At 39.9% G+C, this 16,132-nt stretch overlaps 1 protein-coding gene across 2 annotated transcripts in view; it reads left to right on the top strand.

Moving 5' to 3' along the window:
* Dok5 (docking protein 5) overlaps positions 1–16,132 on the top strand; it is a 162,320-nt gene that overhangs the window by 99,623 nt on the left and 46,565 nt on the right. For both annotated transcript variants that reach the window (XM_005392280.2, XM_013518227.1), the window contains exons 3-5: positions 5,931–6,045; positions 6,132–6,251; positions 9,048–9,237. In XM_005392280.2, the coding sequence (XP_005392337.1) occupies positions 5,931–6,045; positions 6,132–6,251; positions 9,048–9,237 (425 nt within the window). The remainder of the gene's footprint in view (positions 1–5,930; positions 6,046–6,131; positions 6,252–9,047; positions 9,238–16,132) is intronic.

Raw genomic sequence — 16,132 nt, 5'->3', positions numbered from 1 at the left:
GGATTAGTTCCACTTGATCATGATGTATGATCTTGTAATGTGCTGTTAAATTTAAGGAGATTGAATTCACAGCAAATATCCTTTCCAAATACTGTAGAATGAAACTGTAAATCAATAGCAGGAGGAAAAGTGAAACATTCACAAATACATGGAAATGAGAATGTCAACACACATTTCTTACATGGGCTTTGGATCACTTTTGATTCTAAACTTATATTCTATATGTAATGGGAACAGTTACAACTAAGTGAGTTCTAATTAGGAAATATCATTAGCAAAATGTTTATGGTTCAAGAGAAGGAGAGATTGGAAGGAAAGTAAAGATTGGCAAAATCACATTTATGGTTGGGTGATTAGGACTAATCATGGTACTTAGGGGCAGGAAATAGATGAGGAATCTATGAAAGGAGGCAGGGCTCTCACTTCAGTGAGGCAGAGGAGCGGTGACTTATCCTTAGTTGTAGTCTGTAGTCCATAATCCATAGTCTATGGAAACTGAGGCTTTGAAGGAGCTCCAGTGTCAGGCTTCGGATAGGCCTTTGCTCCTCTGAAAATTCAACTAGTGGGTGCTCTCTTTACCCATTCTACTCTGGAATGGATGAGCTTATTCCTCACCCCCTCAGACTCTGGGAGGGGACAGTCTGATTCTTTGTGGTGAGAAATATGATTTGGTAGCTACACCAGCAAGGCTCAAAAAAGGGAAAGGGAATATAACAGTCAAAAACCAGGACTCTGTGGCCCATTAGACTGGACAGAGATCAGGGCCACTCTGATAGAAATATGGGAGTGTGGCTGCGTGGAGGAACCAGGGAACCATGTTCTTGGCCCTGGAAGGTTACCTCAGATCTCAGTTACCTGGATTCACTTCCCACATAGTTTAAGACGATAACAGGATAATTCTTACATAGGGATTTTTATGTTATTTGAATGGTGTCAGTCTCACTGTTTGGAACATACCTTGCTAAACCAAATTTTGAGATTTAGCATCAAATATTATAAATCCATAGTCAAGGAAGAACTAGTCTTACTGAACCACTGGGGCGTGTATATTTGTCCCCATTTCTGTAATGATGTGTTTCTAGTACAGGAGAGTACAGAGAAATATTCTTGTATGAGTGCTTGCTGAAGAGGACAGAGAGGCTGTGTAGACTATACACTGTGCATCTGTACTACTACATGTTTCTATTTTTGTGCTGCAAAGAATAATAACATCTATAACCTCAGGCTCAGGAATTACTTTCAAGAATCCAAATCTCAGGCCGACTGAATGCGTAATGCCACTCACATAGGGAACAATATAATACAGGACACATATTTTATAAGGTTATTTATAGTAGTCACCCAAAAAGTTATATACAAGAGAGTGTAGGAAATCTGTCCACACACTAGAGACCCAAGGATCTTGCTGAAGTCCTGGATCCCATGATAATGTCCTGCATGAGTCCAGCTAAAGACCTAGAGCCCATAAGAATATCTCATACAGGCCTGTTTCATGGATCTGCTCTGGGAAGACCCAAAGGTCAGTGGTGGAATCTAGGAAGTCTATGCCAGTGGGATGAAAGATCTGTGCTAGCAGGCTGAGGGATCTACATTGGAGCCAGGAAGTGATACGCAAAGTAAGAACCAGAGCTTCTTTGAAAAGTACCATAGCCATCCTCAGCAATAGTGATGGTCTGAGCTCCTCCAATGATCAAGACAGCTGAGTTCCCATCAGGAAAGCCAATGCAACAAGTTTCTTCAGGAGACTGAGCAGTGCACCATCTTCCCCTCCGGAGCCAGGAAGTGATGCTCAGAGTGAGGACCAGAGCTCCCCTAAAGTGAACCGAAGCTATTCTCAGTGACAACAAGGTCCCGAGTTCCCTGAAAGATGAAAACAGCCAAGTTCATCAGGAAAGCCAGCCTGATAAGCTCCTGCAAGAGAACCAATGGCTCCTTGCTGCTTCTACCAGCTCCCAACAGCCTTTTCTTAGTTCCCAACAACCTAACTTCTTCTTTCCCAGTTCTGCCTCTTATGCTGCTGGCAACAGTCCTAAGGTGGGCCTCCCACCCCCAGCACCATGCTTACTTAGTGCAGCTGGGTGTTATAAGTTGACCACCAGTTATCAATCCACTACATTATAATTGTTATTTTGGCACATATGTTGAGGAAAGTCCTCTTAAGAATAAGTGTAGATTGCGGCTCTTTGGAAAGCAAGGCTTTTGTATGAGCATGAGTGTGTACACACACGTGTGTGCGTGTACTTCTTGATGCATAGTTCTGAGCTAGGCATGGACAGTAGCTTCAGAACCAGTGGTTGTTTGACGTGTAAAATCACGACACTGGCTGCTCTGTGAGCATTCATTGCCCGAGCGGGGGTGTTGTGTTGCTTATTACCTAAACCAATTTCCAAAATGGGTAATTGTGTTCTGACTCATACAATTCCCCCTGCATTTCCTGACCGTTTCAAGTGACTTATAGCTTCCTGTTCTCCCTTAATGGATATGTAATGAAGTGACATATTTCAAAGTCATGGCTGTGTTTCAGGCCATGACTGAAAGAAACCATGGTGAAAAGAAAGGTCTTCAAATGGGGGTGATTTTGAGGGGCTGAAGATCCTCTGGGCTGCAATTTTTTAGAGTTAATCATTAGCAATTCAGGTGCTGTAGGAGCCCAGGCTTTGGGAACAGTTTGCTTCATTCACATATTGGCCCCACCACTTTTTAGGTGTGAACTGATTGCATAACTTTAACCTTTCTTGGTCTCGGTTTCCTCATCTGATAAGTGCTGATAGTAATAACACCTATCTCTGGGACTTTTGTGAAGATCAAATGAGACATTCTGTATGAAAGTACCAAGCATAGTGTGTGGCATATGGTGGGGGTCAATAAACACTGGCTCTCAGTAAGATTATTGTTTTATTGATGTAATCTGCCAAGAAGCCATTGCCAGGTGATTAAAGTCTAGTGGGGCACAGGAGGAATAAATAGATGAATTACAGCAACAGATAATAAAGTCAAGCATGCACCATGCATAGAAGCACAGAGATGCACACAGTTGATTCATACTGAGGTCAGGACAAATTTCCCAGGGGAAACAGGCTCAAAGGAAAAGTAACATTTTCCTGGAGGAAAGACATAGCAGAGAGGCAGTCACCGTGCAGATGCTCCATACCAGTAAATCTGTGGGTGAGCTTGCTGTTTGGTTTGTAGAGTCCATGTATGTTTATTGAGTTCTCCCTTATGAGACAGGCTTTGTATTTAGACTCAGGTAATGCAATAAGGAGCAAAAGGAAACAGTCCCGCCCATGGAACTTTCACTCCAGGCGATGACACTAAACTAATAACTTATGTAGCCTGTGGAGGGTCATGAGGGACAAACACAGAGCGTCGCTGAGTGGTGCCACTTTTAGGCTGATTAGATTTTGGGGTGGCATTTCTAGGAGTGCTTCTGTGGGTAACTTTTAAACCAAGACCTGTAAGGTGAGTGGGAGTGAGGTAGGGAGAGAGCAAGGAAAGCTTTATGCCCAGGAGTCATGGACCTTCTGGGAACTGAATGAGATTGAAAATGGGTTGAAAATGGAAGCAGAGAGAGCAATAAGTAGTTGCGAGATGAAAGTGCCTGGCAGATAGAAAGCCTGGCACATAGAAAGCCTGGGAAGGTAGCAGAGAGTCGTGGGTACTGAGATAGCAAGCAGGGAGACCACAGGGTCACAATGGTCATTTGGACCGAAGGATTGGGACCTGTGTCCCAAGTGCGATGAGAAGTCTTTGTAGTTTCATTTCATGTGTGGAAATGCCAGAATCAACCTTATATTTTTAAAAGATCATTGACTGTTTGCAGAGTGAATTCCTCGGTTGAAAATGGAAGCAGAGAGAGCAATAAGTAGTTGCGAGATGAAAGTGGCTTGTTTTGAGGAGGTGGCACAAAAATAAACCAGATTAATGGTTCCATCTGGCAAGGTCTGAGGGACCTGAGGTAGTTGATGTGGCCAGCTTCTGAGGAGCACTGTGTGCTATTTCGTGCTAAACATTTGCATTTATACTACAAAAAGGGCCAGTGGAAGTGGAGAAGCAGGGAAATGAAATAACCAGATTAGCATGTGCACGGAGGATATTTATTTCTGTTCCCACCTCCTTCTTGAGCCAGGCAGTTATTGGATTTGCAGTAACAGCTGGGAGAAGGGCCCAGTATCACTGCAGGCAAAAGATTGATGGGAGGCACATTCTTTTGTACAGCAGCACAAAAGAGATATATTAAGGGGAGGTTAAACTTGTCAGTGTGAAAGGCTTATTTATCTTGTAAATTCTCACCCTGAAGCCACCTAAGTCTTCTTTCTGGCAAGACCCAAATATGCCACTGTTCCGGAGCAGCAGTGGGTCCCCACAACCCCATCCTGTGCTTCACATTGTGGGAGGGGATGGATTAAAACAGTGCTAGGAGGACCATAGCCTTGTGGGAGAGGGAAGGACAGGAGACTGTCCAATGGGGGGCAGATTTCCTATTGGTAGGAGCAAGGCAGTGTTCTCAGACTGTAAAACAGAGGGCTCATAACCACTGAATAGCAGAGGATAGGTCAGAGACAGAGTACATAAACCACTGAGCAGGTAGGAGTAAGACCAAGAGAGTGAAGACATTTGGGTAATCAAGTTTGTGATGACTTTGTCATGGAATGTATGATTTGACCCTCAAGCTGGGGTTCATTTTTGAAACTCCCTAACTGTACCTGTGACTGACAAAAAGAAATAATTCCATGACACACATCAGGTGCCCTACCCTCTTCAGCGTGGGTGCTCAGAACGGGTCGTGTCCTTGCCGGCTTTTGCAGATGACTGAGAAAGTCCACAGTGATGGTGATAGTCTTGAGAACTATTGATAAGGTAGTCTTTTGGAAAACTGAAACCTATTAGAAAAATTAAAACAAATGTTCTACCTTTGTGAAGTTTCAAACCTCCTCCCCACTTACTATCTTTTAGGAAATTTAATAAGGAAAGATTATTTAGAAGCCTTGCTATACGTCAAAGACAAATCTGATTCCCTTAAACAGCTCTTTGCTTTTAAACCCACGGAGAGTGTTCTGTGATGTTGTGCTGGTCTATATGATGTGTCTGTCTGTGGAGGATCACCTGGAGGACTCTCCTTAAAAGAAGAGCAATTATCTCCATTTTGGCCAAACCTGGCCCTATTTACATGTATTGATATGTACAGAGTTGGCTAGGATTTTTCTTTATCCCCTCAGTTGGCTTTAAGAAATGCAAATCGGTCTAGCTGGTGCTGATGTATAGTCTTTGAAGCAAGGTGACAGGTCAGTGTTGCCCTGCCCCGTAGCTCCCAAGAAGCATGTATGAGCCAGATGGGAGGGAAAGCCATGCTCCATGCTCTTGGCTGGGTTCAAGCCTTGAGATAAGAGGCAATGACTTCCCAGGTCATAAAAGATTAAATATCAGAGCTGAAGCACTGACCTCAAAATATTAGATATTACCTCAAATTGTGTTATGCAGATTGCTCTTTCTGCAGATCCTTCTCTCTGCATATTGCAGAGGTGATTTCAGGCCTCCTACCTAGGCCAGCTCACAGCTCTTAGCACACATGTACTAAGTCACTCATCCCCGAGCCACTACTCTCTTCATGAATTAGTGAAACCTGGGTTCAGCCTTGGGTAGAGGCTTTTGTTCTGTTTAGCCATCATATAGCGGGATTTAGGACCCCTTGGCTCTTCACAACTACAAATATGCCTGAGTGACTTTATTCTTGCCCTGGGTTGCATTGGAAGTGGCAGATTGGAATTAATTCATTGGAATTCCAAGAACTTTTCATGGGATTACAAATATAAAATTCCCAGACTTCAACAAGGCCTGGGAAAGGCTTTCTATAACTGGCCTCGGCTGTGGTGCTATACAGTGGAAATATCCACACAGGATGTGTAACCAAATTTCCAATTTTCCCTTTTCAGGTCACGGAACTCAACAACGTGAAGAACGTAGCTCGGCTGCCCAAAAGCACCAAGAAACATGCCATAGGGATTTATTTCAATGATGACACCTCCAAGACCTTTGCTTGCGAGTCAGGTTTGTCTTGAGGCAGCAGGAGCTTTTGTTTTTACCTTTTGGGTAGGTGCTGAGCATACTGGCTAATCTCTTGGCCATTTCTACAGATCTTGAGGCAGACGAGTGGTGTAAAGTCCTACAGATGGAGTGTGTAGGGACGCGGATCAATGATATCAGCCTTGGAGAGCCTGACTTACTGGCTACTGGGGTTGAGAGAGAGCAGAGTGGTAGGTACAAGAAATTCTCAGCGTTTTTTTCTATACAGTGTTGCCCCATATGGTAAAACATAGGCCATCTTCATTATGCAAAATTTGAACTATGAAAATGCATAAAGGAAAGCAAAAATATCTCTTCATCCAATATACTACTGCTGTGAACATTGCAATGCATTTTTTCACAGTCTCTTTTTCAGTGTGCATTGTAAAAGTGTCTACATTCATAACACCAGTTAGAAATGTTGGGGAACCTACTCTTTGCCAAATTAACAAAAGATGCTCTACCAGCAGTAGATTATTACAGCCTCATGGCATAGATATTACTGCTTCTCTGATTCTGCAGAAGAGGAAACTAAAGTTTCAAAGGGCCAAACATCTTGCTCCAACTCTAGTAGCTAGTTAGTGTTTGGTTCCAGACAGTACTTTACTCTTGGGCCTGCATTTACCGCGTACAGATTTTAAACGATAGTGGCTTTTTGTCTTGCCAGTTCACTTAAAATGTTATTGAAAGCTTTCCAGTGCTTTCAATAGAATTCCAAATTCATGAATATTTCATCAAGTTTAAACCCACCTAAAAATCTGTGATTTTTTTTTTAAAAGACTGAAACACTTGAGCCAACTCAGTTTAACATGCAATCTAGGAATGCATCATCTTAAGTAATAATGACCAAAATATTCATGAGCATTTTAGCAAAAATCTATGTTAATTTACAGCATGAGCCTGGAAAAATTTCTTCACCTTCAAATAGCTGAGCTTGGCAATGGGGCAGACTGGATCCCAAGGTTCTGTGTTTGCAACTGACTTGATGGATGAGGATGTAGGCAATGGAAAGGGCACTGGGTCATCTGGATCAATGATGAACATGACAGGCATGGAATTGTACTGACCCAGTCCACAGGCCCACACTCCATTTGTTAGTAAGAAATGACCTCCTTCCTTATTGGAACTGTGTCTTCATGACACATTTATAGTCCATGACTATACTGAATGCACATGTATGCCATCATCCATCTCCACTGAAGTGTTATTGACCAAGCCCTGGAAGTGCTGGATAACTCAGAGGAGCCTTTTTGTAGATTGGGAAATTGAGCAACAGGGAGGTTAAGTCATTTGCCAGAGACATCCACCCACTCTCCAGACCCCTCTGCTCATGATTCACTATGCAGAGAGGACGCACCCAGAAGCTCACAGGCAGATGCCTGGGAGCCAAGCACAGAGAAGAAACACAACAGGTGTGGGTGATCATTGCTTCTTAGAATGCTCAGATCAGCATCTTCTTCCCACAAACGTATATTTGTCAAGAAGTATCCTGATAGCGCTGCAAATGGAATTTAAGAATTGATTATGCCTAGGGTTTACTATTGCCATGCTAGTTTTCTGTACCTAAGTTTCCTCTTCTGCCAAATAGAAGTAAGAATACATCTGGCCTAAAATTGCTAGGGACTATTATGAAATTCTACTATGTCTTTTGAAGTACTTTACATTGTTAATTTGTACAACTTCAAGCAATTATAATTAAAATTGCCACTCCCACTACTATGATTCTTGAGTGAGTTACAGATAATAGCAAATAAATTTGCTTTCAAGCAAATGATTTGGTGCTGCTCTTTTTCACTTGATATTTAAGGAAATCAATCTTTCTTGCTTGGTCCAGAACTCTCAAGGGAGAAATATGCTCCATTAGAATGCATTTTTAAAAAATAATAGTTACTTGAAAGCAGTAAATATTTGATAACTGGGAGTTTTAAATGATTCAGAAAATCTAAATTGTAGATTCATGGATACATTTCATGAACACAGTCTTAACATTACTATTGTATTTACCAAACTAAATTCTATGAAAATTCTAAGGATTATCTTTTTAAAAATAGTTAACTTGGAATACTGCTAAGATTAAATTGTTAATACCACACTATTTTGTGAAATGTAAGCAATCTATCTTAATGATGGCTAGGTGGAAATATGTTTGCTATAGTAATAGAATTTTGCTCATATATCACTTAAAGATTTTGACTGTAGTTTTTTATGTTCATGAATTTTCTAGAAATATAACAAAAATACAGTAGTTGTGTCTGTTGTCTGTAGGGATAAAAATTTGGTGGTTTTATTCAAAATAATATATTTAGAGTGATCTTGGCTACATTTTTCACAATCATCCAAAGAAGCAAATGGATATTTCTTTCCTGTAGTTGTCTAAAGGAAGCATTTTGTTAAAACTGGCTCTAATATCCCTATTAGTTTTTTTTTCCCAAATTGCTGGTTAGTTAAGTATATGGAATTAGTGTGGAATTTTATTTAAATAATTTGGGCTAGAGCTTTATTCATTTATATAAATGAGCTATATAAATTATAAGTTGAATAACAAAAGTTTAGTATAACTAGATCATGTGACAATTATTTTGCACCTGTATTTGTTGTGAACACAAAAATGTGGTTGTACTTAATGTGTGCTTAGCAGGAAAAAAAAGCTTTTAATCACATCTTCATCATTTCATTGCTTTAGTCTTCTTTTGGCACTCAAATTTTTTATTATGAAAAGTTCTAAAGTCTAAAACTGGTCTTTATCCATATAAATAACTGTTTATATTGACAGAGTGCATTTATTATTGTTATGTTATTTAATAGGGTCTGCATTTAGAAAATCATTTTCTAGGACTGTCCATTTGTGAGAATTATTAATCTTCCTGAATCTTCAACCAAATCCTAGAATATGAGTTTGAATTAGTTTGAAATGCTTCTCTGTCTCTACAATGTCTTTGATGTTTTTTTCCTGGGGATTTTAGACTAACCTTTTGTTTTTCTCCCAGAGAGATTCAATGTGTATTTGATGCCATCTCCTAACTTAGATGTACATGGCGAATGTGCCTTGCAGATTACATATGAGTATATCTGTCTTTGGGACATCCAGAATCCCAGAGTCAAACTCATCTCTTGGCCGCTAAGCGCCCTACGGCGGTATGGAAGAGATACCACGTGGTTCACTTTTGAGGCGGGGAGGTGAGTTTTGTGACTTTTAATAGCTCTTTCTCCAGACTTTTGTTTGATTTTTCTAAGATCATATTCTTGAGGTTCAGATATGCAATCCAACTTGAGGAAGTTTGTAGAGCTGCAACTGTATAATGCATGGGGTGTTGTACAATTCTCATATATTCAGCGTGGCTTTTTTTTTGGCCTGAAGAGGGTTCTAATATTTCACAACGTGATGTGAATTTTCATTACACAATTTGACTCCACACCACAAACTGAAGTTGAACTAGGTAAAAAAAAATGCAAAAAATGTACTGTACACTGGGTTAAGCTAACAGAGACCACCTTGTTGGTTTTTGGAAGACTTCCACAGTATTAATTGTTATTCAGTGTATATTTCTGCATCTGCACTAATATGAGAGAGCATAAATACGAGGGGCCATTGACATTTTTCAAGTTGCATTCAGGCCCATGTACTTTGCTTACTGTGTAATAAATAGCACTAACATTGGAAGAGCTTAATTCTAAAATTTGCTTACTGTCACGTTGGTGAATACTTGTAGGGCTTCCCATAGTTCCTTTTAGTGGTGAATGTAGGGGGAGAGAGAGAGAGAGAGAAAAAGAGAGAGAGAGAGAGGGAGGGAAGAAGAGGGAGGGAGGGAGGGAGAGAGAGAGAGAGAGAGAGAGAGAACAAGAGCACCTATAGTGCCGGGGTTTAGCTCTACAGACAAGGGACTAGGCTGTACCTCAAGGGACTAGCCTGTACCTCATTTGCCTTGACCCTCTTCTTCCTTCCTTAGGGTTTGAGCTCTTTTTAAAAATGCAACAGATAAATTTTATATTTTAAATTTTCAAGTGACTAATGTTAAGAAATATAAGTTCACCTCCGTATGGTCTGAAGTTATATTCAAATTGAAAACAATCAATTTATGACATGAAAGCAGTTTGTAAAAGTGGACCGCTCTTACAGGAACATGGTATTTAATATAAGGAGAGTGAAAATGGAAGTTCCAGACACCACCTAAGACCCTGACTCTTGAGAATAGGAGGCAGTAATCCTCCCTTCAAATTAGTTTGCCTACTTCCCCTTACATAAAGCCCCAATACTGAAATTTTACTTTTCAAAAAGATGGTCTGTTTGATATTCTTACAATGATTCTCATAAGTTTTTAAAATTCTTCTTTCCCACAAATATTTTCTCTGGTCTATTTTATCTTCAAGAACCTAGAAATAAGTTGGTGACTACAGAGGTCATCACATTAAAAAAATGAAATTGTAGGGCCGAGTTGTAGTTCAGTGGTAGAGTGCTGCTTGCCTAGCATGCCTGAAGCCTGAGCTCAATCCCCAGCACCACAAAAATACCAATCAACCAACCAGACAAAACCCATTGATGTTTACAACAGAGCTCCTCTCTTGTGAGAATTACCTATTTATTGTCTTTAAGGTAAAAAGACTTATAGGAAATTAGGAATTTATTTGGTCAGGTGGATTTTCCCCCTTTGAATCTCAGAAAATTTTAATTTTTAATTAATGATTTGTTATCAGTGTATTAATTATAATCAGTAAAATCTGGATATAGAAAATGCTTCATAATAGGAAATAGACATTTCTGTTGTCTATACTCTGAACTTGATCTTAGCTGAAAGGCCAAGAACTGATGTCTGTACACTTCATATTTTCTATGGATGCACATTAGAATCCTGTACTGATAAGGGTTTTTTCTTGGCCTGTTTTAGGCAATACTTATTCAAGCATTAGTATGATTATTTATTATTACTGTTATTATTATTTTGCTGTTGAGGGTTTAGGTATTAAATCAGGGTCTCATGCATGCTAGGCAAATGCTCTACTAGTGAGCCACATCCCTACCTTAAACATCAATATTTTAAATTGTTCTATAATTTCCTATTTGTCAGAAACAGTAACACAAACAGCATGATTTTGTGGTAAAATTTGAGAACTAAAGTCTAAGTAAACTTTTATAGTGTCTCATGACTACTTGAAGCTTTTTTTGAAATTATTGCATTAATTTTCCAGGTATAAGGTAAATACTACTTATATCCTATAAAAGGTTTAATTCATATTGAAAGCTAGGAGGATTACCAAAGATCTAGGAGATTATTTTAAAGACTGGTCTTTAGGAAACCATAAATAACTGTAACCGTGTGTATTTGGGTTTCTCTCCCCCACCCGCATCACTCCCTCTCTCCCTCTTTCCCTCTTTTTCTTTCGCTGTGCATTTACACCATGGAATTGTGCTCATATGTTATAAAAGTCACTCTGATCTCATTGTGGACACTAAAACAGAAGGGCAAATGTAGATGTGAGAAGATAGTGAAGTAGCTCGGGTAAAGGAAATGATAAGTGAAAAACAAACGTATTGGCGACATAAATCCCAGAATTATTTCAATGGTCTTTGACCAAAAACTGTAGAGCTTCATGAAATACTTCTTTCCATGACTTTGACAGCCTCTTTATGATCTGTCCTTTTGGGAATTTTGTTCATGAACTCGAGCAGCTAGATGGTTATAATAGCTACAAACACAAGCCATACTTGTGCCTCCAATATTGTATAAATGTAGGCTCTTTGCTGATGTTGAATGGCACTCTTATGTAGTGGCCATCCTTTGTGAGGTTGATACAACTAGGAATCTAGTGGAGGGAAGTGTGGGAATTGTGCTCTTAGAATTTCACTCACTGTTCAAATTGCATGGTGTAGTGTAAGAAGCACTGGTTTGGAGGTCAGAGGGGCCACGGTTTTTTCACTAGCCTTTGACCTTGGACCCAGTGCTTAACTTGTAAGTTTCTCTGAACAATAATTTCTTTACAAGGTCGTTCTAGGTAAAAGCAGTGATTGCCATTCTTGACCCAGGGTGGTGCTGGGCTTCTGAGTTGTATCTTTCTCATTCTGTTATGCTTATTTTGGAGCAGTTCTTGGGCTTGGAGGATACAGACAGGGTGAAATATAAGGTAAAACTACTGCTTCCTATTTTGCCTGAAACTCAAATAAAGATGAATTTTTATAGTTACCATCAAGATGCTCAGGATAATAAGATCATTTGTGCTCCCCCAAGCATGAAAGTTTCATATCTGCTGTACTTTATTAGTGAAGATAATTTTTTCCTTGGCTATTTTTGGATGTATTCAAAACAAGGCAATTTCATATTAACTAATGTAATGTCTTCCTCTCTTGCATCAAGAAATGAGCAGGAGCTGAGTCACTCCAGGCAAATAGTTTTCACATATCTGACATGCATCTGTAGAGCTTTTAGACTGTCCTTCTTTAGGACACAGGAAGTCTTCTCCCCAAGGACCTTGGACAAAGCTCTGCTCACATTCAGCTGATTCCTGCTCTGTGGTCCCTTCTTAAATCGCCAAAGCTGATGCTCAGGCACTTGTAAACTGGACGGGGCATTGGAGGACATGAAGTAAAATTCTGCTGCACCCTGGCTGTAGAAACAATGGAAGCTGAACATCTGTTGCCACCTATAAAATAGGGACAATATATGACTGATCTTATAAGATTGCTACAAGGGTTAAATAAAGGCATGTATTAAATTACCTGGCATAATGCCTGGCAAGTAGGAGGCAGTTGAATCAACCCAGTTGACATAGAAAAGGAACTCACTAGCTTATGTCACTCAGAATCTCAAGAATAGAGATGGCTTCAGGCTTGGCGTGAGTATGTGTCCAAGTGATGACCTAGGTTTCATTTGAGAATTCTTTTTCTACTAAGATGTCATCATTCTGGCTCCGGAGAGTGACTTCCAGGAGCTGTGAGATCATCCCACACAGTAGCCAGTAGAAGAGAGATGAATTTCCAGCATGTGTTGACCACTACATTCACTGTTTCATTTGGGAACTGAACTGAGTAACTTACATAGAACTCAGAGGACACAACAAGATCATGGAGGTTTTCTCAAGGCAGAAAGGACTTACTATTGCTGTCAAAAGGGGAAACGTGTAAGAATTTAAAAAACTAACAAAATGTGTGCAGGGTAGCATTTTATAATAGGAACAAGAAGCTTCTCAGCTGTAGTTCCTTTTCTCTTTCCTTTCATTAGTACATGTTTGTAGTACATACTGATTATATTCACTGTGGGGAGTTAGTTGGTCCATGCACATAACACACCTTAAATCTTTTTTAAATCTCTTTCAACGGTATCACTCATATGGTATTGCTCTCCAGAAAAATGGTTCTCAGCCGGACTTGATTTTGCTCCCTGGGGACATGTGGTAATGCCTGCAGACATGCATAGTCATCACAAATCACCCAGCCATGCTGCTGGCACCTAGCATGTGGAGGAACCAGAGATGTTGGTAAACATCTTAAACTCCACAGAACAGTTCTTGGCAATGATAAATTATCAGGTCCAGTTACGTGGGACTGAGAAACAGTGCTTTGTCAGGAGTATTAACTATGGAAAATAATCACTAATATTTATCAAGACCTTAGTCTGTGAAAGTCACTGCAATAGGCATTTTATGTATACCATCTCATTGTCGTTATTCACTGATGGTATTGGCTAGGAGATATTATTATTCCCATTTTATTTTTTTTTCTCTTGGTACTGAGAATCGAACTCATGACCTGAGGCTTGCCGGGCAAGCACTTATACCACTGAGCTATATCCCCAGCCCTTATTCCCATTTTAAAAGGAAACATTAAAAGAAATGAGGTACAAAGTAAATGGTGCATTTAGCACTTACACTCAGACTTCATACTTCCAAACTTTAGATTTCTAAGAAGGTTTCTCTTCTATTGGAGGTTGGCCTTGTTCTCAATGAGCTTCTGAGCTCTGAGGAAGAGAAAGCATAGTTACATAACCAAAGCTCTTTAAAACTACTCTACATGATACTGCAATAATATTACCCCAGAGCTGAAGTGACCTCAAAATGTGTGGGGGGGTATCTATCAGTAAGTCTCAGATTTGGAAGGATATTGGTAATCTGAACATACCTTCTGGTCTGTTCACGACTATTTAAATCTTCTTAATTTGGCTTTAACGTTGGGATCTTCTCTTTGTTCTTTCCTTTTGGGGTGCAGGCACAGTAGATAGCTGAGATTGTTATCTCTGCAGTCTATATGAAGATAGACTTCATATAGACTCCAGCTATATGAAGATCATAGACCATAATGGTTTTATGTATGTTGTCTCTGCCCTTCTCCCTACAGGGTAAACACATGTGACTATGTCACCACTTTATTCCCTTGAAATTCAGAGTTGAAATATGAAATCTTTGGTTTTTTTGTTTCTTTTTTTTTCTGGTACTGGGAATCGAACTCATGACCTTGCACTTGCCAAGCAGGCGCTTTACCACTGAGCTAAATCCCCAGCCCTCGAAATATGAAATCTATAATAAAGCGCTTGCACAGTTAATTGCCTCTGGAGATAAAGAACAATTGTTTTTCTCAGGCAGACACGCTGTTTCTTTGGTTTGAGGTGCTTCTCATCTTTTATTTCTTTCTATTTCAAAGCCCTGAACCCTCAGTTAAGCAGATCATGTTATCAGGGGCTCAGACATTCCACAGGAAGATCCAGCTGACATGAAGGTCTAACTGCAGCTACAGTTCCCATGGAACTGGTCTTGAAATGTTATGTTTAAGGAAGGGTGACCAGTGAGTTTCCCTGTTAATGTTACAGCTGGCTGCTGAGGTAGCATGCTTCTGTGTTAGACTCCCCTTATCTCCTGGCTGATGTAAGTTAATATCCTAGGTTTTGTACCTGCACGAGTGAGGGAAGCTCAGGTGACATTTGGCAGAATGTGCTAAATAATTTCCACACATGACCACCTTTCCTTATGAACCAGAGAAAATCTCTCTTGTGCATTTGGCATCGTTTTAAGAGAAACTTTTAGTATGCCAAGAATATGTGAAAATTCACCTTGCATATACAAATGGTTCCCTTAAATGGAATGCACAAATCTGTGAAAAAGTTGGGAGTCTGTGGGGGATATAAAGTCATCTGAACATAAATTATAGAATTCTTATGTAGTTTTTCTTAAAAGCAGTGTCACTGGTGTGATGACTTTTCATTCAGGAAGAAAATCATTTCTCTGATGAGATTCTGGGTATGGTAAGAGTTGTGTGGATGTCTTCAGCACATTTTCTGTTTGTCTTCCTGGTTCTAAGCTCCTTAATAATCACTAATTTTTAAATTTTTTTCTAGACGACATACTCATTCTTATTAATGAATCAAAGTAAATAAAGAATTCAGTAAATTCAGTTCTTCCCAGCATGTTGAGTGGACTGTTTCAAGAGTGAACTCTGTGTCTCACTCGAGCTTGCTCAGAAGGAATGAAATTGTCTTCTTTTGAAAGAAAACATACATAGTGATTACACCATTTTTCTGGCCATTCATTGCTCATTAGCATTTATCTATAAAAAGAGTACCACACATCTCATATTCCAGTAGTGTGGGCATGTATGACATTAAAAAAAGAGAGATCCCTTTCTACTACACAGATTGACTAATCCGTTTAATGACATCGTCAGGGATGTTTCATCATTGTGTGCCAGACACCGTGCTAGGGCAGTGGATTTGAAGATGAAGAAGACAAGGTCACCATGGCAGGGAGCTTAGCTAAACCCTTACCTATGTCGGGCCTGCTATGACTGTAGCATGTGAAATCTCTAAAAGAAAGGATGCCTTTCTACTGGGCTTTGAGACCAAATTAGGCACTCCCCAGTGGAGCCTGTCTGGTGGCCGTCCTAAAGTATGTAAGGGGTCACTGGTGTGTGTCATTGTTTTATAAATTCTGGTACCTCAGCATGCTAGAAAGGACCCACTGAGAAAGATCAGTCTTCCTTTCATCCAGCACCCACCTAGTGCACCTTGTGTGCTGAGTATGGTTCTTGGTGCTGCAGATGGAGCAGTGAACACAATGTACTCAGTAGGAAACATGTAGAGGTAGATCAATATTA

Source organism: Chinchilla lanigera, unplaced genomic scaffold (genome assembly GCF_000276665.1).
Source record: "Chinchilla lanigera isolate Chin_1 unplaced genomic scaffold, ChiLan1.0 scaffold00044, whole genome shotgun sequence".
Lineage (NCBI taxonomy): Eukaryota > Metazoa > Chordata > Mammalia > Rodentia > Chinchillidae > Chinchilla > Chinchilla lanigera.
This window is presented reverse-complemented; position numbering and strand designations above follow the sequence as displayed.